The sequence below is a fragment of the Nelusetta ayraudi genome, unplaced genomic scaffold (genome assembly GCF_046127955.1).
Source record: "Nelusetta ayraudi isolate G7.1 ecotype Tasmania unplaced genomic scaffold, CSIRO-AGI_Nayr_v1 ptg000084l, whole genome shotgun sequence".
In the NCBI taxonomy this organism is placed as follows: Eukaryota; Metazoa; Chordata; class Actinopteri; order Tetraodontiformes; family Monacanthidae; genus Nelusetta; species Nelusetta ayraudi.
Genome location: NW_027466134.1, coordinates 51823 through 79792, shown reverse-complemented (window position 1 = coordinate 79792; position 27970 = coordinate 51823). Strand labels below are relative to the sequence as shown.

Sequence of the window (27970 nt, the reverse complement as noted above, 5' to 3'; positions counted from 1 at the left end):
GGCATCGCACACGTGATCATCCCAGGTCTTTCAGCTCACCTCTGGGCTGCGGAGGGCAGCAGCGCACCAGCTGGAAGAGGTGGTTGTCCGAGCGCAGGTTCTGGCTCTCCAGATGCTGGAGCAGCTCCCCAAGGGTGGGCCGAACCGTGTCGGTGCCATACAAGTGGTAGCCTTCAGGGGTCTCTTCAATTTGGAAGTTTTTATACTGGCGCACGATGGAAGACTTTATCACGTCAAACTGGGGGGGGGGGACACGAAACACAGGGAGTGAGAGCGTTTCACTGAAACACTGCCAAACTAAATTTGTAGAGAACAAAAAAAAATCAATATTTCTTACAAGCAAGTAAACTGCAGACAGAAGACATGGCAGAGAGATGTCTGTGATTTACATTGCTTTCTCTAAATAGCCACATCAGCTAATTAATGAATCTAAATTGCTACAGAGAATACAAGCCTTTTAATGCTTTCTTTATAATCCAAACAATATGTATAATAGTTAAAGACCATAGAAGACCCTAAAGCGACAAATGCAATAACAGGTTTTTATTTTTATACCAATTCTAAAAAACAAATCCAACAAATTTTATGCCCCAATTCCTCTAAACGAATTCCAGACTGCTTTGATTTTTAAAATTTCTTTTGTCTGTCAAACTACCTCGCTGCAGACGACAGTGATGATGATGTACTGGTAGTCGGTGCAGCTCCAGCGCAGGATGTAGGTGCCCTCTTCGTTGCCCTCCTGGCGCAGCTTTTGAATGGCATACTCGGTGCTGTTACGTGGCAGGGGAAGAAAAATGCAATGAGAGACCAGAAGCATGCTGCAGGGAAATCACATGAAGGATTACTAGCGTGGTGCCTCAAATGTTGTATATCACATTATGACTCGCTTTAGAGTCGTTTGGCCATTTGTATCTGCCGCACACACACACACAGTTTCTGGTTTGACCCCTAATAAATGGGCACAATGAGAGACGGTGTTTTCCAGTATTGCTCTCATTTTAACTTGAACGGGAAGCCACCATGTCAGCCTTATTAATTAAGCTACTTTAATCCATTGTCAATCAGTTCACTGTCATTCCCAATCATTCAACTCTATATATTTAGCAATGGATATTAACACATAAGGATTGCAGCACATCAGGTCACTGGTTCCCTCAGCAAAACACTCCAATCAAATGATCAAATCAAAAAGAATTTGGAGTCATCTTTGCACTACCAGTGTGACGAGTCTGGAAAGGCTGTTGGAATGTACTTTTACTAGTATTGCTTAGTGTCTACGACCCAGCATTTATATCAAGGATTAAAAGATAACATGAGGATGAATAAATAGAATTAAAAAAATTAAAAAAAATGATTTTAGGTAATCCTGCGACCTCTGCACTACCAAGTATTCAATTAAACAAATACCATAACCAAATAATCACAGGTAGCGTGCACAGGTAAGAGGCGCACAAGGATCAACAAGCAAATGGTTTGATTGTTGCATCACATTCAATTCAATGAATGCAAGTCACGCAAGTGGGTCATTTCTGGTACAAGAGATTTTTTAATGGGGAGGAGAAGAGGTGTCGTGCGTCGCTACCAACCAGATGGGTCCATGGCAGCTGTTGTTGATGTTGCGCACCACCGAGGCGGGGGCCACCTCCGTGCACAGGTAGTGGTGTGCGTCCACCGTCAGCCTGAAGTAGCCATCCACCAGAGCTGCGAAGGACAGAGCCTCCCCCTCGGAGGCCATTTGCAGCTCCTGGGGAGAAAAAAAAAAGAGAAAAAAATAAAAAAAGAGAGAGATGAGATGCGGAGAGGAGGTGATTAAAACAAAAAGCATTTATGAAGCGGCGGAGCTCCAGAGGGCTCGCGGAAGTAGCAAACTCAAAATCCATTTTCACAACGCAGGCCGACGCCTCCATGCAGGCCGACGCCTCCATTAGCAGAGGCTGCCGTGCAGAAAGCAAACTGGTTTTGCATTCACGGGAGGCAAAGGAAAACAAGCTGAGCACGTAGCCCGTCTGTTTGTTTGTGCAAGTGTAAAAACATGTCAAGGCAGTGGCCCAGGCGACTGTATAAAGAAAACGACGTGTCAGATAATGCTGCGGCGAAGCAAGCAGATTAAAAATAACGATGTGATTCTAGGCTACTTTGACATGTGGTAGCAGAGCGCAAATTCAAACTAAACCAAAAGATGACCTGACATTGCAACACAGCGCTGCCTGTGCTTCCATTGCTGTCGCATCGCAGCCAGAAACACGAGGAAGCAGAGTGACAAGTCTGTGGTTCACACGAAGATTAAAGGTCCAGTGTCTTTTTAAGTTGTGATTTATGATTTTCTTATATTGGTAAAAGCTCGGCATACAGCCCACATTAATAAACATGTATACTCTCAGTACAATAAAAGTAATGTGGTTTTCCTACTATTTCCCACTACTAAGAATATACATAGAGCAAAGGTCTTGCTCCGAGTTAGCCGCTGTCTCACGCCGCCATCTTTTAAGGAAGCCCTCCTGACAGTGCCAAAAAACACAAAACACACTGTTTTAAGTGTGGCTTCCTTAAAAGTTCTACACACCGGATCTTTAAAATGTGACATTAAATGAAAAGCAATTTAACCAAAAACGACTGCTGTCTGTTACTTCATTCATCCGGCCAGTGAACAGTTACTATCCCAAAGCTGTCACCATACTCAACTCTCACCTGAAAATAAACCACTAACATCTGTCAACACATACAGCGTGGCACTGAGTGAACGGTACAGTGAACGACTCCATGAATGTGACGGACTGAGGATGAGATTGTATATCTATATTTATTGTGACTTATTGTAGTATTTTTTTAACTGAGCCCAGCACGCGAGTGCATTAAATGTTGTTGTATCTCTTTTGCAATAGCAATAAATCTATTCAATTCAATTCAATTCAATTCAATTCAATTCAATTCAATTCAATTCAGGCAGAGGCGGCGAGGCCACAGCCGCAGCCAAACAAATTAGCTCATCGGTGATTCATTGCTGGGTCCCATTTCATCGAGGGACAAAGATCACTGATGGGTCCGTGTGTCTCACCATCCTCTTGTTGTCCTGCCTGTAGATGGTGACCGTTTTCTCCTTGATGACGGCGTGGGTGACCTCATGGAAGTCACAGAAGACGTCCCAGCCCTCGTTGTCCTCCTTCTTCTGGAAGCTCTTCTGCTTCCCGTCCACCTTGTTCTTCTTGGACTTGCTTTTTTCTTTGGGGATCACGCACGGCTGTCGTGAAGAGGAACACAGGGGAAGGAATTAGTGAAAGACGGCAAGGACGTTTGGTCCTGAGACTGTTAAAAAAACAAAAAAACAAGTGAGTTTTCTTCCACAGAAACGGAGAGGATTTATTTCCGTTTACCTTCCAACGGCTAAACATTTACCCTTGAACACTCCTGATGCAATCATAACAAAGGGGGGTGTTCACGGGCGTGGGTTAATGACATCGTCATCGTTTGACCTGGAGCGAGTGAAATTGCACTCGAGAGACAGTTCCACTTACCGTAGCGGGCTTCTTCCTCCAGGAAATGCCGGCGGTGCCAGTCACCAGCACCTGCATGTCGCTGCTCGTCTCCTTCTTCTGACTCTGGATCTGCGCCTGGCTGTGGTTGTAGTACCCTGCAAGCAAGCGAGCGAGCGAGCGAGGAAAAGGCCGCAGCACAGCAGTCAGACTTGGAGCCAAAACATTTGCATGATTGTTGGAAAGAAACATGAGAATTCACTATAGTCCACTGGCTTAACCACATTGTTTTTCCAGGATGTTTAACGAGGCAAATCCAGACCAGAACCGCTCGACAGCGACGAGTTCACTCGCCACGGCTCATTGATTTAACACAGGAAGATGTACAGTTGCGTGGAGTCTGACAAGTCTGCCACAAATGTGGCAAGTGTTCATGTAAAAATCATGTGACTTTGACCTCTGGCTTTTACAATCCAGGCATAAATGCACATCTTGGCTGTCAACAAACTTGTTGACGTTGCTCGGTGGATTGTCAGTGTAATCAACCTGCTCCGACCTAACTATCTAGATACTTAAACTTTTACTCCCTTATTCTGTCCCATCCAAAAGAGAATAATGGTTAATAAATAATTTTTTTCCACCGTGACACTATGTATCATAGTTTTTAAAACAGATAAACTAACAGATAAATTAAGTTCTTCTCGCTGTTGGTTTCCTCATGCACAACAAAAAAAACAACAAATTAAACAGAGGACTAAATGCTTTTTGCCATATCTATAAAAGATGATGATTAATATTGCACAGTACTGTTGGAAACCAGGATTCAAAGTGCTCACTGTTATATGGATAGAAAGGACGAAGAAGAATGGGTCTAAGATGGGATCGTTGGCCTCTCTCAAAATGTCCTCCTTGTAAAACTGGGACCAAAGTGACCGGCGACCGCACATTTCACACTGCAACTTCTAATCATAAGCATAATAATCATAAGAAGGTTGAATCATCTCGCTTGAGCTCTCACCACAGTAACCCCCGTTGTAGACGTCTCCTTCCTGCATCACGCTGAGGGACAAAGGCTCGAACATCTCGCCGCCCAGCCCTCTGGTGAGGCCCTCCAACGTTGCCAGGTACTTGATCTTCAGGTCGTACATGGTGATGTTGCTGTCGTTGAACGTGCGCCGGTTGAAGTCGTTGAGGAACTTCTTGAAGACGTTGTTGATGCGAATGCGCGTCAGAATGTTGCGCTGCTTAATGTTGCGGTTCAGGGACGCGGGGATGAACCGCTTGTAACTGGCGGGAGCGAGTTGGAGAGAGCCAAATGAAACAATGTCACTGAATTTTCAAAAAGTAGAATTACACAGAAACTAGTTTATCAGCAGTCAATACTTCCATGGGATTATAGAGAGTCCAAATATTTGCCATGGCTCATAAAAATGTACTTAAATTGCGACTAAAATAGCGTCACGTCTACTGACTCAGTGACGGCTGGAAGGAGTTTTTTTACGTCCAAATAACTAAAAATCTCTCAACCTTGCATCACCCAACCAACTTTATTTTAGGATGACAAATACCGGCCCAATCACAGGGTGCGCCTCACCTGACGTCGCTGCCACTTTGCACATTCATGTCTTTCACGTGGTGAGTGATGGCGAGCACGGCCATCCCCAAACACTCGTTTTCTATGTCGTGCTGCTCGGCCTCCGAATGGTACATCCTGAGTGGAACCAGGCCCTTCTGGAAGTCGTACTGACCCTGTTCCCCCGCAAAAAAAAAAATTGAAGAAAATAAAACAATCAGGCAACTTTCTCATGTAGGCTCCAGACAACACCGGCCAAAATCAGGTCAAACAAATGAGCACGTTCGCACAGGAAACGCTATGCGTGCGTAATTAGATACATCCTCGGTAACCTGGACGTGCGAAAACTGCAAAATCCCTCCGCTGTTTTTACCTGGGAGAACAGGTAGTCGAGAGAGGCGGCGTCCAACAGAGGGGTTCCTTCTGGGGTTTTCTGCGAGGCTCCCTTCAGTTTGCTGATGCAGTGTCTCCACACTGGAGACTCCCCCTCGGTGGTGCCATGCCAGTTGCTGAAGTAGAATCTGACGGGAGACACAGAGCAGTGTTTCAATACGCCGCGTCTGACCCAGAAAGAATTACAGGAATTCCCAAATTATGCAAACTTGCAAAGTGCTCTTCACCATATCTTTTCGCAATAACATGTCCATCCAGCCCTACACTGAATTCCCCACAGAGTTTATGCATGGCATGTGAAATGTGAAATGTGCAATGTAAATTAATTAGTGCCGTTCTGGAAACATCGGCCCTTTTGTGATGCCACACAGCGTCCTGCTAGCAGAGGCTGTCTGAAGTTGAACCAACACTGGCAACGTATCTGTTCTAATTCAAGATTCAAGATTTTATTCAAATGTAAAATAAAAGTAAAAATAGTAGTCATGGTAATAATGGTAACGGCGCAATAGTACAACTTAATATATACCAACACAATAGCTGGACTTCCAGTTTGACATTCAGTTGACACAGCTGCCTTAAAACAATGACAAGGCTGATTTCATGACTTTTTGAGAGACTGCGTTACAATCTGGAATGTGCCGCTCAATAAATATGTAGAAGGCTTTCAGTATGCCTTGAATGGATTTTAGCCATTAGTTAAAAATCAAAGTGCAATCAGCGGAATCATTGTTTTACAGCAGCTATGTCAACTGACGCACTCTTCAAAAAAAAAGAAAAAAAAGAAAAAAGAAATCAGTTAAAAGCCAATCTAAACTAAGTATTCAAACTCATGCTTGGCCACACGCTCTACTGATTCAAGTGTGACTGTTCATGCAGTGAATTGAAGTGAAGTGAAAAAAAATATGACTAAAACCTGCCATCTTTTGTTCTATGGTATAATGTGCTGACACCAATAGCAATACTACTACTGCTGTTCCAAAAAATGGTATGACAAAACGACACTTCCTGTGAAGCAAGTGGACGTCTTGACTGATCTGAGATCACCTGACTGGCATACAATAACCAAGTGTTGACAACTAATTTGTTTTGTTTGGTTTGATTTGTTTGTGTGTTTCTTAAGTTTGGTTGGTTGTTTAGTCCCATTAGGACACAGGGAGACTGATGATGATGATGATGATGATGATGATGATAATAGTGACGCTGAAGATCAGTTAAGAGTTGTTGAAACAGAGTGTAACCTGCCTCACACACAAAACTACTGGCACCAGAAATGGGTGTATTTGATATACATCAACTCTTGGCTGCCTGATGGCTGCGATTGCAGGCGGCTCTCTGATCCTTGTGTGTTCTCACACATTTGTTTATGCAAAACAAGGCGTGCCTGACCATAATTTTACAACTCACCGCCTGGCTGGCAGCTCACCTACTACGGTACAGAGGCAGCCCTGACAAAAGACATATTTCAGAAAAAAAGAAGAAGAAGAAAGCACACAAATACAGGCAGGACGCGCACCACAGGTACACTTTGTGCACACTCACTTTTTGTCTGCGCTTGCTGCCGTCTAAACAGAGCACAGAGGAAGTGCCTCTGAAACAACACTGATGTTTTTATCACCCTTTGCGAGCAGGTTTCATCACAAGGACTCCAGAGCAGACACGGCAGAGTCGCTCTGTCCCTCATTAGTGCCGCATGTTGCAAATTCGCCAGCGCATCCTCCAAACCGGAGCGATTGTGAGCGACTTGGGCTGAGAAATGCTCAGCCGCAAGCAGAGAGTGTGAGTGTGTGAGTGTGTGTGTGTGTGTGTTAAAAAAAACACAACAATATATTGATTTAAAACACCTAGTGAGATACACACCAACTCAGAATCGATTTCACAAAAAAATAACAGACCGCAATGAGTCTAGTTAGAAGCAACTGTCAACTGTCAACTGTTAACAAGTGCCAATTAATGATTGAAAATTGGCTGGAAAAGGACACTCCTTATTTAGTCATCTAATGACAATGTCATTAGACTACTTTGCCTCTTTCTGAAGTTCCGAATGCTGCTAAAAATATTTCATTTTCAATATCGTGCAGGCTTTTCTGGAAAAAGTACAACGGTAAACTCTCACACTTTCAAGACTCCTCTGTTATGGAAAAAGACAAAGAAAAGCCATCACATATTTTGCTGAAATGAATGAAATGTACTTTCTACAGGGAAGTGCGTCCCTCTTGTTGGGCTTCCACGGCTCAGTTCTGATACTCATGAAAGAACAATAAGGCTTTTTTTTGTTGGTTTTTTTTTGCAATATTCAAAGCAGACGCTTGGATCCAAATGGACAGTGACGCTCAGTAATACATCCTCTTTCAATCCCAATATAAACAAACAAACTATTAAAATATTGAAGTATTAGGAGAGATATTCAAACACAAACAATCCCACCAATAAAGCTCCGCAGATCCCTGAAGGATAGCGAGTGAAGCTAAGGGGAATTTTAAAAAAGGTTCTTTGACTGGGCTGCTGCTTCTTCTTCCCACCCAAAAGGGACATTCCACATCCCATCAGCAACTATGCCAGAGTTCCCGCACTCTTCTGCCTTCCACTGGTTCCCCGACGCAACAGTGCAGTGCTGCGCAGCACCAGGAACAAACACATTTTCACCCAAGGAAAAGCCGCGATAGAAACAACATTCCACCTGAGTGCAGTCAGCAGCCGCTGGCCCGCCAGTCTTACCTCATGCGATAGTGCAGCTTGAGACTGGTATCGTCTGTGATCTTGAACTCACTGTTGGGCGGATACCACGTGCCGGTCGCCTCGTCGTACAGGGCGAAAAGATTGTGGCAGAGGGGAGAGATCACTGAAGGGAGAAAAGGTTAAATTGATGAGAATACATATCAAAACAGCAAGAGGGGAAAAAAAACATCTTTGAAAGCATGGTCTTGTTTCTCCATAAAGGCTCATTTCAATTGTTCCGCTTCCTCTATGCACAAAAATGAGAAATGATCTAGAAAAATCTATCTATCAATCATATATACTATAATTCTTGGCTAAACAAGAAGATGTGTTATTTCAGGAGAGTGTAGCAAACTGGTTGCCCTTCATATGACTCAGTACTCGTAACGTGGCCCATCTATGTGAAGACAATAATCACGTTGCTGAGTTGTTGCCTGCGGGCACCATGTTGGTGACCACTGCTCTCCGGGGATTAAAGAATGTCAATTATATGTAGTGTGACTGTAAACCATTAACAGCGGCGCCTTTAATAGCCAATAATAAGAATTTCTAATTAAATAATAAAGACAGGCTTCCCTTGTTGACTATTTTGCCGAGTCACATTTTCCCCAAGAAGCTCAGACTTAGATGTGCTTTTGATTTTATCCCGGCATCACAGCTTGCATAAGACTGAAGCGAGGTCAAGTGGGGACTCAGAAAGCGGTGATTAGAATCAGGGAAGAAATTCCCAGACAAAATTTGGTTATGAGAAAAAGCATGTTTACAGAGCGGCGCTGGGCCATTCAGCCTACAACTCCAGCGCATGGAATGTTTCCTAATTTGAACTTGTAAAAGCTTTTTAACTTAGATTTTAAAAAAATAATAAAAAAAGAGAATAGAAGAAAAATAGTTTTGGGGTAAAAATGAGGTTGAGCGGCAGCCTTGTGATTAACTTGGGTTTACAGTAATGGTCCATTGCTTTTTGGGCTGTGGTTAAAATCGATTTTGAAATAGTGCCCAGTATTATGATCGTAACACTAAAAGGGGTAATTGATTCTCGTTGTTTGTCCGTGATCTCCCAGGAGAGCCTATTGAGCCTCTTAGTCTTTCTTGAAAACAAATGCATTTCACTTTAAATGTTGACAGCACTGTGGTAACACTTAGGCTGAAGTCCATCATCAAAAAAACTCTTTGTTATGCATCCTGGACCCTGTACAATGTCTCTACATTTTGTTGAGCTTTTCAAAGTAACTGTGTTTTGGTAGCAATGTAAGCTTTTCATAGTTCCATGTACTCTAGATTTCAGAGTATTTTTGTTATGCAATCACCTGAAAATAAGTATTGAATATTGTATCAAATTCAGTGAACACGTGTGCAGTTATTGATTAATTCATTATTGCGTCCCTAATTTGGCATTTACTTAGCGCTTTAACAGGTATAATCAGCGCAGCTCACCACAGAAAATGAGTTAAGGGTGGGTTATTCTCTTTGTACAAGAAGGATCAAACAGGAAATTCACTTACAGCACTTCTTGGCAGCATCCACACATAGTTGCTCAGCAGTAAAGCAGCCACTTGTGTATTCCAGCTGGTGAACTCCCGGTGAGTAAAAATGAATCTCCAGGCCCCAAGTGGCAGTGGGAGATGAGGAATACTGAGCCTTCCTACTTGACCTCCTCATCTTTCCACACAGTTGCCTACTCAACTCCATCACCGACAGAGATGGCATTCAGACACTGGGAAAACAAAAACAACAAAGAGAAATTCTAAAATTCACATACGGCCATGAGGTCATAAAGGCTTCACATCTGCTTTAGTTCAGACAAAAAGAAGAGAAGCTGTATAGCACCAATCAAACGTAACATGACGTTGAAGTTGATATATTCCGTGTGTGTGTGTGTGTGTATGTGTGTGCGTGTGTGTGTGTGTGTGTGTGTGTGTGTGTGTGTGTTAGTAGGCTAAGTGCAGTTTGCGTGATCGTGCGGTGAGATCAGCAAACGGAGTGGCCAAAGGTTCAGCGGTCATTAACCTGATGAGCTGCCAAGGCAGGATATCAAATGACATTAGCCTGAGTAGCCGTTCACTGAACAGAGATGGCCACACGCACACACACGGAGGGGGTGGGGGGGCTGCTGCTCGGGGGAGGAGGGGCAGTTAGGACAGTCAGCTCCTCCATCAGTGCTGTTCTGCTGATGGGCAACACATCACATTGTGGTGTGCAGAGCAACTTCATTCCACTGACCACCGCCCATCCTGCCAGCCAGCACCAGCCACTTTTCCTTGATCAACATTTTATACTTCATCCAATCACGAGCTCTGTTTCAGACATTTCACAGGCAACTTAAGCCGTGTTTTCAATGAAATGTCTGTGAGTGGCCACCTTAAAAAAAAAAAAAGAAAGAGCAAAATCGCTGGAATTTTCAGCGGGGAAGCCTTCTACACAATTTCCAGGATTGTGGCGCTTCCTACACACTTTTTGCGGGGCAGCACTCAAAGTTCACACACAGGAGTGACGGTAACCACGGCAGAAGTAAAAACAGGAAATGACAAATATACAAGCCAAAGCATGGGCTGAGTAAAAAGACGGACCGAGTTTCCGGTTTCAAAAAGGACGGCAACAATGAAGTGACAAAAAAAAAAAACAGCATTCTATCGTTTTGCCAGCAGGAACCGCCAAACACGGTTTCAAAAAGATGGATGGAAAATTAATATATATTTTTTTTAAAAATCCCCTTCCTCACATGACAGATATAACATTAAATGAACAATGAACAAATTAAACTATCAAGGTAAAACAATAACCTTTTTGTGTTGGGCTGCAAACAGGGGGCTAAGGATGTTTTTTTTTTCCCCCAATTGTCCACAGAGCTTTGGGCGTAATGGAAGGCTACTCTACTAAAGTCCCAAATGAAAAATAAACATCTGAAAGCATGTGAAACATTTGACCTTAAGAATGATAAGACTGAAGAAGAAAAAAAAACACTGACCTACTGTAGTTAACCTAATGTGTATCACCATGGGCTGATGTCAGAGTCAAAGACTGTGAACTCTTGTTTCTCGAGTTCCCTGTGTTTCTGTGTCTCTACTTCAACCACAACAGTAGTAAATGCCAGAAATGGGCCGCAGAGCCTGATGCAGCAGACATGTAGCAGTTGATTGTTCAGCATGGACCACTGCTAATGAACATCTAATACCACTCATGCAGGTAAGGACGGTTCACTGTCGTACTTGTGTGTGTGCATTTGGTTGCATTCACTGACTTCCTTCCTCGATAAACACACCATCATGCACACACATACAAGTGTAAATATAGACACAGACAGATAGACAGACAAACTAATAGACAGACACAGACAGGTAGATTTAACACAGAAGGAAACGCAACAACAAGAAATGTTTATAGAGTCCTACAAGCTTAGAAATTTAAAGGCAAATAAACTGATGGCAGATGCACTCATGTATTTACTTTACTCATGCGCCTAGTTAGTTGTATCAAAACAGGTTATGTCAGCTATCAATTCAATATCAAGAGTGTAGCAAAGGATCTTAGATGCTATCCCTCCCCCTAAAATGCAACATAAAATATCACCAAATTGCGATCATGAGGCCTTCGGACAAGATCACCAACTGCAATATTACGGGAGTGCTGATTAGAGTTTTGATTAATTTTACAACCTGAAGTGTAGTTTTAACCTATGTGTGCATATTATGTGCCAATTATTTCAAGTTGTCTTGTACGTGCTTACTGATGTGAAACCACTGGTTGAACAAAAAGCCCAAATGTCTGGCAAGAGGTTTTTTAAAACTATAATGTCAATTTCCTCCAGCTGAATTTCTTCAGAAGGGTCATGAATGAGTCATCCGTTTGCCTCTACAATGGGCCAAGCGCGCAAACTTCCTCCTTAAATTCAGCTTAATTTAAATATATGTTATGGATTTTATGTTCCACCGTTATTTGTGATAGCTGAATAAGTGGCACCAAGCATGATAATCGGTTTTAAAAGGTTAACTTTAACGACACTGAACTGACTAGTACGGCACACAATGACTCAAAGGTGTTGGCAGAATATGGCAAAAACAGTGTCACATCAAAATACATTTGTAAAACTTCCCTGAAATGACTGAAATTAACTTCAACAGACAAGAGTTGATGTCACATATGAAAAGGTCATCCAATTACTTTATGCAACAAACTGTTACAATATAAACTGTGTGTGTATATATATATATGTATATATATATATATATATATATATATATATATATATATACATATATATATATATATATATATATATATATATATATATATATATATATACATATATATATATATATATATATATATATATATATATATATATATACATATATATATATATATATTTAAAATCAGTCCCATTTATGGGTTACCACTGCCAGAGGCATGTTTTCACACAAACATAAATTGAAAGCCTAATAGAAACCAAACTGGATGAACCAATTCAAATTCAATAATGCAACTGATAATGTGTCCTCAATTATGCAATCAAGTAAAGGCTGAAAAACGCATCAAAGCCAATTATCCTAGTCATCTGCTTGCTCTAATTTCCAACAAGTGTATAAGTCACACAGTTTTAGAAATCAGCCCTTTGTGATGTCATAAGGGGAATTGACATCTTTCCAATATTTAGCGAGGTGTTCATTTGGCCTTCTGAGTAAACAAGCCGTTTTCTGAAGAGAGTTTTTGTTGTTTTCTTTGTTGTTTTAATGGTTAATGGTGCAAGTAAGGCTGCTCGATGGGAATCAGGACGAATAATAAAGATCTGAAGAGACCATATAATAATGATAATAGTTATATTTTTTGAATTTTAACAAACCAAAAAAAATTAGGTTGGATGCTGCAGTATTGTCAGTTTTATCAACATGGCTCATCGTCATCTTCCAATAAAGGAACACTTATTTTGATCTGTTAAACGATTTATTACAGTAAATGATAAATTGTGGTTTTGTACGTCTTGTTGTAATACATATAAGTACGTAGGAAAAATCTATAATCCGTACTTAAATGATGTAGGCACTTGTTTTTTAAAACTAGGATGAAGGGCTTTCACACAAGTAAAATCTAATTATCAATATTCACAGATTACAATCTAAGAAAAATACAAACGATGAAGGTGAAAGCTTTTTTTTTAAATGAATTGCCTGTGAGAGTTAAGATTCCGTCCTGAGTGTGAACATTACACGGATAATGTTTAGTTCAGAATCAAAGTAAAGCTAAATGAAACCAAAGGCGTAATTTTCCAAATCCCAACCAGCTGTTCGAGACTCCAGTTATCCTTCATGTAGCTACATTTGCACTCATGCGTAACATAAGATTTAGCGTGATTAGTTGAGTGTTTATTGATTATGAGTCCACTTTTGAAACGGTTCCTGTAAAGTTAAAGCAACACAAACAGCTATAACTACTACTACTACTACTACTACTACTACTACTACTACTGTTAGTAAAGTAATAACAGCTGCACACGAGAAATTACATTGGCTCTTATAGAAAGCTAAGTTAAGTAATGGTGTGAAAAGACATTCAAACCTCTAGAAATCTAAAATTTAGTTTACAGAACTTTTATCATTGCTTATTTCAACTCAAATAAGCAATAGAAAGACATCTCCTTATAAGACTTTCTATTACAAATGATGTAATAATATCCTACTGGGGATGTTTACATGGCTGTAGATCAGTTTAATAACTGGGAAGTTTTTGGTAAAAGTGATACAAATGGTCCCATGAGAAGACAAGATGCTGGGAAACAACAACAATGGAGAGGTTACATGGGTTCTATGATATATGACAACACGTTTATACATTACAATAGCAACATATTGATATAAAAAGGTGGATTTTTTTTTTCTGTTGTCTCAATGTTACCATTTTATGTTGCTTTGCACGGAACTACAGATTTAATTCAGTCTATCTTTCTGTCATCGTTAAAATATAGTGTGTGTGTGTGTGTGTGTGTGTGTGTGTGTGTGTGTGTGTGTGTGTGTATAGCTCTGCAGATACTTGCATCACAATCACAGTATTCACATTGTGCGCGTGTATGTAACTGACTGATAAATAGGTTACAGTAGAACCTAATTAAAAGCAGCTTTCATAAAATGCTTCCCAAATGGGGTGTAAATAGTTGTAACCCAAGAGTTTTAAGAATTTAAGGCTGACATGTTGACTTCCTGTTCACGCTGAAACGAGAGAGATACTGGAAAACACCTTCACTCATTGTGTCGATTTAGTAGGGGTCAAACCAGAAACTGCGTGTGTGTGTGTGTGTGTGTGTGTGTGTGTGTGTGTGTGTGTGTGTGTGACAGACGGAGAGAGAGAGAGACTACTTTATGGCACTAATTTTCATGTTCGTCATTGCAAGACAAACAAGGACAAAATCCAAAGGCTGTCCCACAAACAGTCGATACCAAGACTTCGTCTTTGCTATTGAGTCCCAAAAAGACCCCCGATCGTCATAATTAAACTGCGCTCAATCAAGAACAGCAGCTGGTTACGGTCAAAATCATTTTCGTTTTCGTCACTTTCAATTTTGACGCTACGGGTGTGGTGCGTTTCACGTCGTCAGAAGAACCCATTTACTTAGGAAATCAATTCTATTATATATGGGTGTGGGGGGGGGGGGCGAAAGCATGTGTCCCTCTCCCACAATGTCCACTATCTTATCCGCTGTCTGTTAAACTTTTTGAGTGTAAAAGGCCGCTGTTGAATGCGTCGTCTCACCTGAATTGTGACAACGCCTTTTTTTTTCCCCTCTTTTTTTTTGTATCCCCAGCCATTTCTCCAACAGTAACCGAAATGTGTACATTCACATCTGGATGCTTGCTTAAAGCCACTATGAATGTAATAGCCAGTGTACTGCCGTCAGACGCGGATGAAGCGTCACCGCTGCCGTGCCGAAGAGACTGGAGCTGGCTGACGTTAGCTTTAGCTCGTCGCACGCAGACACACTTGCCCGCGCGAGCGGGCAGATAAAGCTAAACACGCAGCTTGGCAGCCACGTAAACAAATGGCCAATAAGTCACGTTAGTTCCAGCGACCAAGACGGCACATATTTCTTTCAACAAGACCCTAATAAAGCGTTACATACTCACCTTAGAAGCTCGGCCAGGCAACTGGCAAGTTACTTCCGTCTGGTTTACTGCATTACACCGCAATCAATTCGTGAGCTCGTCGCCGGAGGTCACTTTTAAAAAAAAATCTCTCGACGACTGGGGGGGGGGGGGATATCCAAAGTGTCCAACCGTATCGTGAGGGCTACCGGGCTCGAATTCACAGATTTTCTTCGATATAGGGCTGATAAAGCGAAGTCGCAACTCACATAGGTTGTCGCTAGCGCTTCCTGACAGGGAACGTCCCCTTTCCCGAAAACAACGCTGTGGGTTTCTGAAGAATAAGGCCAACGATTGGCTGCTGTGGCTGTCAATCAATGACGCACTCTAAACCTTCCTTAACCGGAGATTAGACGCCATCAATACGTACGAAATTAAGGGGGACTTGTTATAATAGCTGGGATACATTGTATTATATTGTAATAAAAGGAATTTATTATTTTTTATTTTTTATTTTATTAATAACATTTCATAAATAACTATCTACACTATATGTGATGATGATGGAGATAATTATTATAATTATTATAATTATTATTATTATTATTATTATTATTATTATTATTATTATTATTATTATTACAAATAATAACATAAAAAGTCTGATTTGAATGATTGAACAAAGTTACAGCCACCTTTGTAAATTAATCATAGAAATAATTCACAATATTATAATATTCTAACATGTTTTTATCGCATAAAACATGTTAGAATAATAGTATCATTACCATTGGCTCGTGCAGCACAGCCATTTTCTAAATACTGCTGCAGGAAGCGTCGTCGTGCCGAGTTCATCCTCTTCTTTGTCCTGCTGTCTCTGCAGACCTACTGCTGCTGGCCTCTATTTGTGGCTACTGCCGCCTCATGATCTTCCCATTTGTCCAAGTCTTTCCGATGCACAACTTCCAAAAGTCAGTTGACAGTCTTTTTTAAAATGTAGCCGACAATTTCAAAATGTTATAATGTGGCTTATGTACTTCATCGCATCCCCCTATGGTCAACAAAAAGTGCATTGCATTTTTGAGATTCTGACTATTTTGGTCGTTATAATAATAATTACAAAAAAAAAAAAAGACATTAACGTTGCATGCAAAACCAACATACCACACTGACCTGTGACCATATTTAGTCATTTCGTGCAGCAATTATTGGCTGCAATATCGCAAACACACGACAATTTTTATGTGACCTTAAAGTGATAAATTGTGTAACAACACTTTTTACACTTTTACTTTGTACACTTTTTGACCAATGCTAAAGCGCATGAACTAGATTGCTGTGCGCGATCGATCAGCTCCCAACTTTCTGTAAATGTTTGTAAATATACTCACTTCAAATGTCAGTCTCCATTTGACTAGCTGTGTCTGGATTTCCACTTCCTTATTTCTCACATCGCTCTGCCAGCCTGTTGTTGTGACCAGTGCCATCAGACAGCTGTTATTGAGCCAAACCGAGCAAGGGGTTGGTCCTAAACACCAAATTACATCACCCTTGCAGTTGACACTTCTTATGCGCATCGTCACTTGTTGACGGAGATGAGAACAGATAAACAGAGGGGGGAAATGAAAAAGTGACACAAAAAAAAAGGGTGTTGACCGTATAAACGAGGAGGGACCAACGTATTGCCACATCCCAGTTATCTCGCAGTACTTGGTAAGAATGGTGAGTCAAACGGCAGAAGGCGTTCAGATTTAAACAGCGTGGTTTTTTTTTAGCGACTCTTAGGGGATTTCCTCAACAAAAACAGGTGTTTTTTTTTTTTAATTAAGTCTTCTGGGGAAATCTAAGTGACTACAGTATTAATTCATTGTTATATTTTCATAGTATTCCAATTCTGACATTGTTCATCATTTTTTCTGCATTTGTAAAACACACTGACTGGACACTTAACACACGCTTTAATCTTAAAGTTACAGCAATTGAGAACATAAGGGTGGCCACTAATCTTTGCCTTATTTTAGAAACATTTCACGCAATCAGGGAGGGCTGCAGAACTTCTGCAGTTCATGGATCTTTGGCTCCCCCTGTTGACAACAATGTAATGCAAGAACCTCCTTGACACTAATTGATGTATCCCACTGAGTTCATCAAATGCTATTTACTTTGCAAACGCATAATCAAGACAAATGCTCTCTAAACTTTCAGGTTCGACTATAAGCAAATTTGGTCAACTTTTTCTGTTCTGTGTATTTTTTGTTATCAGCTAGACTCCTTAACACAGACACGGACAGCAGATTCAGAGGCGTAACTTGTCTTTATTGAGAAAGCAACTGCAAGTGTGTGTCAAGTCAATATATCTTCTGGCCCATGTGGCCAACCGTCAACAAACTGCACTCGTGTCAAGTTGGCAGCCATCCTTCAGTTATCACAGTACTGTACCTTCGATGGGGACAGCATCAGCACTGTGATAACTGAACCAGGGCAGCCTGTCACATCTAGCAGTCCGGGGCTTGGTTCCATTCAACAACTGTCAAAATTCGAGGGTTAACAAGTGAGAATGCAATTCAAAACATACAAATGGCTCATTCGCTTTTTAAATTTGTGCTTAGGAAACACGAACCGTTGCAATGCATCAAATATTATTATTATTATTATACTCGAACAACATAAATACCACTTATAACATTATTGTGACTGATTGGTTAGGCCTCACCTTGTGTACCAGTTGTGTGTACATATTCTGAATGTGTGCTATAGTTAATACAGGCTATTTTGGTCGTGTTGGCCATTTTTTTTATTCAAGCTAGTTTGCCAGTCAGGTTCCGATGAAGCACAACCCTGATTGTGTAACGTGAACACGATTAGGCCACACCAAAGACGTGACTAGACATAATTTCGCTGAAAATGAAGTATGTTTGTTTTTGCGGTCTCCTGCTTAGCAACACCTTTTTCCTTTTTCCATCTGAAAGCATCAATAACAGCGTCAGTCTCGCTTCGGCCGCCGCTCACGGCGCTGTTTCACAACAATCACCGACACAGACGGCTTCCTCCCCTTTGCAGGACTACGTGCAGGCTAAACTCAGCTGTGGCTATATTATTCATACCAACCACAAGGCCGAGTGACGTCAGACTTGTTATGATTCTTCTGGCAAAGCCCCGCCTCCACCCGATGTGAGCAGCCTTCTCTGGCTCCGTCGCGGCTCCGCCCCCTCCTGGTCGCCAGTCCGCCCTCTGCACTTCATGTAAACAACTCCATTAGCCCCGCTGTTCAGGGCTCTGGCCAAAAAACACACACAGAGAAAGATGTTCTCCTGTGCCAGACGTGAGAAGCAGCGAAACAAGAAAAAAAAAAAAAAAAAAAAGCGTAAACAGGACAGATGGGCCAGAGCACTGTCGGCTCTCTGCGTTGAGCTTGTTGGCATTGGTGTCAGTTGAAATCACCAGTAGCGAGTGTGGAGAGCGCGCGCCCAGACTGCATAAAGCCCCAATGTAAATAACAGGCTTATAGTCTCCAACTAAACAGTCCGGGTAACGCACGAGAAATACGAATTCGGCACACATGGTAACGCCAGGGGTACATGATTTTAAAGGGTTGCACGGAGAGCTTGTTGCTGGTTACAAGAAACGACGAAAAGTTGGCAAAAATCGAATCACCGTCGTCATTTAATCCAACGCACTAACACGCACAGCGCCTTTATATGAACACGATTTGCCTTTTTCACAGTCATCTAACGGCAAAACTCGAAATGCATTTTTTTTGGGGTGTGCGGAATACTGTGCAGCGAACGTTAACGCCCAGCATTGCACACACACCCCTTTCCCTGGCAAAAACAAATATCATGTTGTGCGATTCAAAGACAACAATTTATTCTTAATGTCGCTCAATGGCGAAATACGTGTATCACAAAAATCTGCGCCACTTACCTTGCCATTTTCTCATTTAATCTCCCGTGTTTACATGAATATTTTTAATGACGCAGCAAGACCACACAGGACAACGTGATAGTCGCCATTTTTTGTTGTTATTGAATTCTCCAAAGCCATGTGACAAATTCAGAACGTTTTTTTTTTTTTTTTTTTTTAAATAAAAAGGGAGAGAGAGAGAGAAAGAGAGATAGGGCTTCAGTCCGTGGAGAGAAGAAGTTGATTCGTTCGGCTAAAAAAGGTTAAGCTTCCAGAGTTGTTTGTCTGATGGATTAGTCTCGTTACTCCACTGACTGAAGGCTGTGCGCAGTCGTTTGACAGCTCCGGGACGCTGCTGCCGCCGCCGTATGGCTCGCAACAAGTACTCATCCGATTCCTCCCGTCCGCAAAAAAAAAAAAAAAAAAAAACGTTGCGCGGAATGACAGCGGCTCGCGCGCTTCTCTGCGCACGCTGCGCTGCTCACAGGGCAAAATCGTAAAGGTTTTAGACGGCGACACAAGACAGAAGCAACGAATAAAGCATGCGCGCGTCTCACCCGAAAGCGACGCTCCTGTCAGGTCTGGAATCAGGGAATTACGCACTTTGACACGAAGTCAACCCCCCCACCCCCGCCCACCCCCAATTAGTACAACGCAAGAATGCATGGCGCCGCAACTCTCACTGGTCTGGGGAACTGATTTGCTTTTTCTTGAAAAGTCAACATTTTAAAATGTCGACCGCTCGCGACCCATTACAAGACACTGGCTACGCATTCTTAATATTTTAGGAGTCATGTGACAAGTTGACTGTCACGCCCTTTTTGTCAGACGTGTAAGAAACGAGAGACATGACACTGGTTGTAAAGAGAAACGCGACCGTCCTATTCTGATTGCGAGTTCACAGCACCACCCAGTGCTTAAATGCTGCATAGCATCCAAAACACCCAGGAACGTCATACTGCTATCTTCTCGCTCAGAGGACGCGGAATTTGGATTCTTTAGTGCGTGTTACAGCATAACACGCACTAAAGAATTCCCGAAGGTTTGGAGTAGACATGCTGTTGTCGTGATTTTTGTTAGACAAATGCGACCAATATACATTCTTTCGCCGTCAACCCCCATCAAAAAAACATCAAGTATCTGCAAATTTTGAATTCGTTTCATTTTTTTTTTTTTTTTAACGATCAATATTATATAGTATCATATTTACGATTGGGAGGAAATTGACAGTTTGTGGGCCACTGTTAATCTTCCTACTTCACGTTTCCATCCCACCGCTGTTGCAATCGTAGACGAGGAAAGAAAGCTTTTTAGTATTGAAAAAGTTATCTTTTTTTTTTTCCCGTCCTGCGTAGGGAAACGACTCTTGCCACACTGTGTTCGTGCGAATCAGTGTTCCGCATTTTTTGTGGATGGGCACAGCAAAATAGGGCGTTGCAGCGACTCCCTCATTCATTCGCGGGGAGAAATCTGTCCTTAAAGACGTAGCGCAGCTTAACATACGCACGGGCCAAAAGAAAAAAGGGGGAAGGAAAAGCGTTTCCATTTGGACCGAGGGCTAAAACACACACAGACACACAAAAAAGTAGGAAAGTCCTGATGTGTGCGCAGAGACAGAACTTCAGACTCCAAAGATAAGCTGGAGTTTACTTTGGCCAAACTGGATTAATGTCAGACAGGCTATGTGCATGTTTTGATAGCCGTTAGTGACATAGTAACTGGTTTGTAGTTATTAAAAGGGGGAGGGGGGACTGGGCAGTGTCCCATCGCGCAAGAAGTGGGAAGAAAACGTGCGCGTATTTTAGAGGATTTTTTGCAATCGGAGAGTGGATTTAGAAGGACATGGCCAAGTTCTTCAGAGCAGCAATTATGGGCCCACCCGGATCGGGAAAAGGAACGATATCCAAGAGGATTGCGGAAAGCTTTGGACTGAAATATTTGTCCAGCGGACACTTTCTACGGGAGAGCATAGCGTCCAATTCAGGTAGGTCACAACTGCTGAGACCACTGTGGAGGGCTTTTGTGGAGTCGACCCAGCGCCTTAGGATCGTTACGGTTGTCACATAACATCTTTTCGAATCTGCACGGAATGTTTTGTTGTCAAACTTTTCATTCCGCTCATGTCTGCGGTGACTCGGCAACATTGCTAACAGAAGTCATTCGAACGCGTTCGCCTCCATAGCCGCGAGAGAAAGTAACACATGTAAATATGTGTATTTATTTTTATTTCATTTAACCACTGACGTTACTGTGTGTTACGCGTATTTCTAAAAAAAAAAAAAAAAAAAAAAATACTCATATGGCTGCGCATGCGCTAAATAATTATGACTCATGCAGGAGTAACACAAGCAACACAAGCTTCTCAACGCATTTCCAAAACAAAATGAGTTTTGTTGTGTTGTGTGTTGTCTCCCCCCCCCCCTCTCAATATTGCCTTACGGCCGTTGAAACTGATCGGCCAGCGGAATTGAAAGGGTGCGATTTCAACTCTGTAGGAAATCCGTGAAAAGAGGAGCCGTGTCGATTTCTGCCGTCACAAAGTTGAGGCGTCGCTTTTATTGGATACTTATCATGTATTTGATTTACATGGCTGTGTAAACATGTAGTGATGCCATTGGTGTTCTTATAACGGTTTTCTTCCATGAGCCTCCCCCCCCCCCCCTCCATTGTGACATTAACACAGTGTGTAATTTCAAAGACTTTGTGCACTTTGGGGTCAGAGGCAGGCGTGGAGGTGAGGAGCTACGTAGAGAGGAGCATCCTGGTGCCTGACCATGTGATGACCAGACTAATGCTACCCAGACTGCAAGAAATGAGCAACTACAGCTGGCTACTAGACGGTAAGAAGAATACAGCTTTCAAGAATTATTATTATTATTATTATTATTATTATTATTATTATTATTATTATGTGCGGCTGTATTTTGAATTTCTCTTCAAACAGCAGCCTCAGTTTTTCTGTTTGGCTTCCCAACTGCTACTGACTACTATGCTATGCTATACGTTTGGAAATAGGAAGGCAGGTTCAGACGCACACACAATGGAAGGTAATTGGCCAAATCATCATTACATTACTTTCAGAGCAGACCAGTCAGACATTTTTTTTTTTTTTTTAACACCAGCAGTTAAGGCCTCCTATTGGTGCAGACACAAGGTTCAAGTCACCACCCTGTTGTGAGTTACAATGCACTGTTTTGTTTAACCAAACTTTTGCAAAAGCAAAACAGAGAAAATGGAGAGTAAAGCCTCAATGCTGTTTTGTTCATATTTAAATGAGAAAATGTGTGACTTCTGATTAAACGGCCTTGAGTGCAGCCTCTAATCTTGGTGGCAGCAACAAGCCTCAGATTCACTATCTCTGATTCTTCTTCACTCTCTTCTCTGGTTTTATGTAGAAGAAAAAAACGTGCACCGTTCATTTCCTGCTTTTGGCATTGTTAGAAGGATGCTGATTGGTTAATGAACACAAAGATGAACTGAATAGACTCTGGAGCTTGGCAAGATGGTTGCGTGAGATTTCATACATCAAATTTGAGCTGTCCAGCTGCATTTCAACGTTCCCTGACTCAATGGGATAAGAACTGTATAAATCAAATTGATGGAAATTTCCTTCATGCAACATTTAGTCCAAATACCCTTTTTTCAGTCATTTGGTGACTCAAATTACATGTCTGTATGCTCTATAAAGTGCTACATTCTTAGTAGCATATCGTATAATTACACTTTTTTATCTAAAATATGTACATGAGTTTTGCAGCATTTATCATAAAGGGGTAGAAAACAACTCAAAATTGCTACCATTGAGAATAAATACAGAGTTAAAACTACAGGGAATCCTGGTGCTAATGAAAGAGCTGTTGTAACCTTGAAACATGAACACTGATCAAATAGCTTTAGTTTAGTAAGCTAAAAAGACGGCCATATTAAGGTCAGGCACACATAAACACGCTCCCACACAGGGACCCACACATCATTTATCTAAGTTCCTCATGTTTACCTTGTGACTCTGAGACATATAGTCCCACATTTTATTGATTTCTTTTTTTGGAGGGGATTTTTTTTTTAATCCATCCCAGAACTTATGTAAAAAACATCCTATTTGTTCTCTGTGGTTCGTTTTGCTTGGAAAGACAGAACGTTTTACAAGGGAGAATACTGATTGAGAATACTGATTGCTGTTTCACACAGACATGCGATGCAGCAAAGTGACAATGAAAAGTTTGTGCACAAAAGGATCGAACAGGAAAATCCTAAACTGATGTTTGAAAGGGCAGCATTATGGTGGAGAGTTGGAATGCAAGGGAGGGTTTCCTAACATGGTGAACTTCATGGTGACTCAGCAGTATAAAAAGAGAGAGTTGAGTCAAGTACTGTTTTTTTTTTTTTTTTTAAATACCTTGAGCAAAACTACACAAAAAATGTTTTAACTGCAAAGAAAGTAAAGAGAAACTTTCACAAACTTAGTTTTAGGAAACACAATAACTACAGCAAAACATTCTAAGGAGTTAACTGGAAGTGGCCAAATTAGGAACTGGGGGACTTCATCTGCTTTCTAATAGCGCCTTGGGATCTAACTCTGCTTGATCTACTGAGGAAGTGGAGACCCCGTCTGGCTTTCCAGATTGTAAATGTGGTGCTGCGAGATGTAAACACACCCACAAACGTGGTGCCAGTTTTCACCTCCAGCAGCCAAAACTTGGCCGTGCTTTGTTATGGCAGTTGTTTTCTGTTTCTCCAGATAGATCAGAGTGAGGTGGACCGTAGTGTCAGAAAAAATGAACATTCTCCAGACTCATTCGATATGAAAACTGTTAGGGATAGAGCCAGTCTTTTGATATGCCACATGAAACAAGAGCTCTGCTGCATTTGTGACTGAGTGAGTGCAGCGGTGATCATGTAGAGCAGCTGGATTAAGCTTTGTCTTCACAGATGTAACAATTGTTTTTTTAAGGTAGACAGGCGTGGCTGAGAAAAAAATATTTTAGGGAGGACTGTGAAGGTGAGTGAGTCAGTGATCAGCAGACTGTTAATGTTTACTGCACTGAGACAACTGCACAGTCTGGTGTGTGAATTTCCACTTAGTCCAACACCATGTCAATAAACCACAAACGGCAGCAAATGAACTCCAGAAAATAAAAAATTAAACTAAAATAGATGGTTGGAAAAGAAAAGAAAAAACAATGAAAAAGGAGAACAAAAAAACACAGAAGAAAAACCAACTGGCGCCCCCTGGTTTGTGACGTCATGTAGTTACTTCATCATTTGACATTGTCCACAAAATGGTCCGATATCAGCGCTCACCATGCCAGAGGGTTGGTCAGGGAGCCAGTTTGTTTTGGTGCTCATGCAAGACTAAACTCTGGCAAAATTTGTCTAGACTGACAGACTGTGTACATTTTAAACATTTTTAACAGATGATGTCCATTGAAGATGTTGAATTCATTATTTTCGTACCTGCACAAGTGATTTTTCCCTTTTATTTTGCCAATATTAACAGTTGTTTTTTTTCAGAATAATCCACAGCACAACATGACACAGCTAAACTGCAAGTTGTACCACTCCAGTGTGAGCATGTAGTAATGAAAATTTAATTGTCAACTAAAAGCAACACACTACTGTGTTTCATGCCACAGAGAAGCGGACATCACTGTTGAATTGTCAGTGAAAGGTACAAGTCATAATCGTTGGATGACACTATTTTGTTTATTCGTATGCAGAAGTTTGATATTTTAACCAAATCGTCTTGATAAACTTTCTTCACATTATGACGCTTGAGCATTTTCAGTCGACATGCTTATTGTTAGCCATTGACATGAAGCAAGAAACATTTTACAGAAAATTAACCAGAAATTAACAGAAAAAATAACATGAAATTGTGAAATAACTTATACACAATATGTTTGTTTTTTTGCCATGCAAGACACCACAATCCTGAATGCAGTTCACTCTGTCTTTGTTTTGGCCAGGTTTTCCTCGGACTCTGACCCAGGCAAAGGAGCTGAACAGTCTATTTCAACTCGACCTGGTCATCAGCCTCAACATCCCGTACGAAACTCTCAAGGACCGACTGAATGACCGCTGGATCCATCCGGGCAGTGGGAGAGTTTACAACATGGGCTTCAATCCGCCTCAAGTGCAGGTCTCAGCCACGCCACAGCATTGTCTGGCTTCTTTCTGTTGTTCTTATCGTTGTTTTCATTTTTAAGTGCCACCCTTCAGTCTGTAAGAAGGTCAATGTCGTGGCTTGTTTTTTCCTCCGTTATTCTTAATTTGTTTCATTCCTGTGTTGCGGAATGACTTTGCTTTTGTTGAAGTTAAACTGTGCTGGCTTCCTCAGGGAAAGGATGACATCACAGGGGAGCCGCTGATCCAACATGACGACGACAAACCCGAAGCCCTGATGGCCAGACTGAGACAATACAAAGATGTGGCTAAGCCTGTCATAGACCTATACAAGTCAGTGCAAATGTTTATACCCGTTAATGTTTGTAAATTGTATACAGTGATTTTTCTCATTTTTCTGCAGCCATGTGTATGTTTACATGTACACCACAAATATTCAGTGTAAGAAATTGAGTTTTTTCCTTTTGTAATGAAGACAAATATTCCAGGATTTGTAATGTTTGCACGCAGCTGCTTGTGTTTGCAGTCTGTGACTTAGAAATTTTCCTCTTTTTCTTCTGCTCCCCTACAAAACTGCAGCCATGTTGTTCCTGCATTCCTTGCATCTAATATTAATCCCAGATGGCTGTCATAACAAGAGAAAAAAAAGTTATGACTAAGAATGAGAATTTGGTAATTCCTGGTGGTAAAAAGTCCTCAGAAGTATTTGTGAACAATAGTTCTTTGTTTGGTACTGTAATACAAAACAGCACTCTGAAAATTTATCTTCATCCTGATTGTGAAGAAAATGCTGTATATTCCAGTGTGTGCGTGTGCAAATTTTAATGCTTCACAAGTGAAAAGAAGGAAGCGGGAATGTAGTGGTAGGTTCATAAGGCCAAATAAACATTAGGATTTGGAAAAAGTGTCTTCAGCAAAGACCTCTCCTCTACACCTCAGGCCACACTGACTTGTAAAAATAACTCACAAAAGTAACCAGTGCTTCACACTTGTTTATTTTTATTTTTATTTTTTTTACCTTGGTTTGAATGGATGAAATTGTACATTGAATTTCATATTTTGGAACCCTATAAACTATAATAAGTGAAAAGGTTGTCTCATATTTGCATTGATATTTCTAGTATTATTTTCTTATTTCCTCTTCTTCTCTCAGGTCACAGGGAGTCCTGCACTCATTTTCCGGCACAGAGACGGATCGGATTTGGCCTTATATCAACTCGCTGCTCACAGCAAAGATGCAAACGTAACCTTCAGACGTCTTCCAAGGCCAGGTGCCCTGACACTTCTCTGAATGAACAGACCGCAGGGAGGGAGGAGAGGAAGTGCCGGCCGCACTCGCCAGCCGCAGCCTCCAGTCCCCCCCGTCAATGTTGAAGTTTGACAAAGGCACTAATCCAAACTTGTTTTTGTTGGACTCACAATTCAGTCTCTTCTCTTTCTTGGAACGGTCACGGCTGGAATAGTTTTTGTTTGTGGATAAGTGGTTTATTTTTCTACTCTTCTGAATGAATAATCTCAGATTAGCTAAAGCACTTGTCAGGGTACAGTTTAAGGGTAAGAATAAAAAAAGTAAAAGAAAAACATTGAAAAGTGTGAACAGGATAGAAATTGAAAACATTGTTACATGTAAAGTGGCTGTCCAAAATACGACACCATACAGAAAACGAGAAAAACATCAAAAACATAATGCTGTCATTTACTTATTTACTTAATGTTTTAGCCGCTTTCATTTCAGTCATTAAACAACTTATTTTCAATTGATCTGTACCTCAATCAAGTTTTCACATTTATAATTTATAAAAGGCAAACGTCGTCACATTGGCTGAATGTAACATGTTGTAATTTAACTAGGAAGGAAAGGCATGATTTGTGGGTCTGCATGCCCACTAAGTTGTGTTTACTCCATTCTGCCATAACATAAAATAATGTCCAACGTCGTAATAAGAAAATCTTAAAGGGAACTAAGGTGACTGTTTTGCTGAGACAGGTGGTTCCTCTGCTTTAAGACGTATAATATGCTGTAAATTTGCTGTACATGATGTGTCCATGTAGGTAAGTGAGAACAAGCTTTAATTTTTTTGTATTTTTTCAAACTCAAGTATTTCCAAAAACATATCCACCAACTACATTTGTAATTGCCTTGTGTTGCATTGTGAATTAAAAAAAAAAACAGAGCTACATAAATAGCTTCTTTCTATACATGTTTTGATTCTAAAGAATTGCTTCCTCATCAATGCATTTATGATAAAAGAAATGTGTATAGGTTAGAGCTGAACACTTCCGAAAAGCATTTTTATACACAAATATATGCTTCTCAAAGCTATGGCTTTCATCTAGCATTTGGCTGTTGCAGGGTGATATATGTTGTACTGAAAAACCTTTTTTCATCTGTGGCAAAATCAAATACAAACTTTTTTTGATCAACTTTTGTGTAAAGTGTCTTTCTTTTCGCCTCTGGTTCTCACTCATGCTGTCAGTCAGAGAGCATGACTGGCTTTGGCTGCTCAGTGTGTTGAAAAACAAGGCGTGGTGTGAAAAGTATGCTGACAACACCACTCCTGGTTGGGCAGCACCACAGCTGACCAACCATGCTGTCTAAACATGTCGCCACACAGAAGAATAGCACCTTTATGCCCCCGATTGACAGGTTTTAATTGCATCCTGACATTGATGCATCCACTTGAAATACATTGTTTGTGTCCAGAGATAATTTATCTTTTTCTGGG

The 27970-nt window shown here is 41.1% G+C and overlaps 2 protein-coding genes and 1 long non-coding RNA gene across 5 annotated transcripts in view; 1 reads left to right on the top strand and 2 right to left on the bottom strand.

Moving 5' to 3' along the window:
• Positions 1–16765, bottom strand: part of jak1 (Janus kinase 1) — a 32236-nt gene extending 15471 nt beyond the window's left edge. Inside the window, exons 1-11 of one of the 3 annotated variants that reach the window (XM_076045341.1) lie at positions 16610–16765; positions 9654–9865; positions 8152–8275; positions 5417–5564; positions 5065–5219; positions 4489–4757; positions 3513–3628; positions 3056–3238; positions 1587–1744; positions 656–770; positions 40–238 (exon numbers count right to left, since the gene is read on the bottom strand). In XM_076045341.1, the coding sequence (XP_075901456.1) occupies positions 40–238; positions 656–770; positions 1587–1744; positions 3056–3238; positions 3513–3628; positions 4489–4757; positions 5065–5219; positions 5417–5564; positions 8152–8275; positions 9654–9858 (1672 nt within the window). In that variant the 5' untranslated portion in view covers positions 9859–9865; positions 16610–16765. Of the gene's footprint in view, positions 1–39; positions 239–655; positions 771–1586; positions 1745–3055; positions 3239–3512; positions 3629–4488; positions 4758–5064; positions 5220–5416; positions 5565–8151; positions 8276–9653; positions 9866–15260; positions 15528–16006; positions 16230–16609 lie in introns of those variants that run through there. The other 2 variants (XM_076045342.1, XM_076045340.1) reach the window with 2 other exon arrangements.
• A 748-nt stretch (positions 16766–17513) lies between these two features.
• Positions 17514–20010, bottom strand: LOC142900803 (uncharacterized). The gene is made up of 2 exons (XR_012928934.1): positions 19143–20010; positions 17514–18494 (listed from the first exon to the last, which is right to left on the bottom strand). It is a non-coding gene; the product is annotated as an uncharacterized LOC142900803 (long non-coding RNA).
• Positions 20011–20322: 312 nt separating this feature from the next.
• On the top strand, positions 20323–27668 carry ak4 (adenylate kinase 4). Its single transcript, XM_076045339.1, has 5 exons — positions 20323–21105; positions 21842–21961; positions 25088–25260; positions 25459–25577; positions 26398–27668. The coding sequence occupies exons 1-5, from the start codon at positions 20964–20966 to the stop codon at positions 26489–26491; spliced, it is 648 nt and encodes a 215-aa protein (XP_075901454.1). The 5' UTR covers positions 20323–20963; the 3' UTR covers positions 26492–27668.
• Positions 27669–27970: the final 302 nt, after the last annotated feature.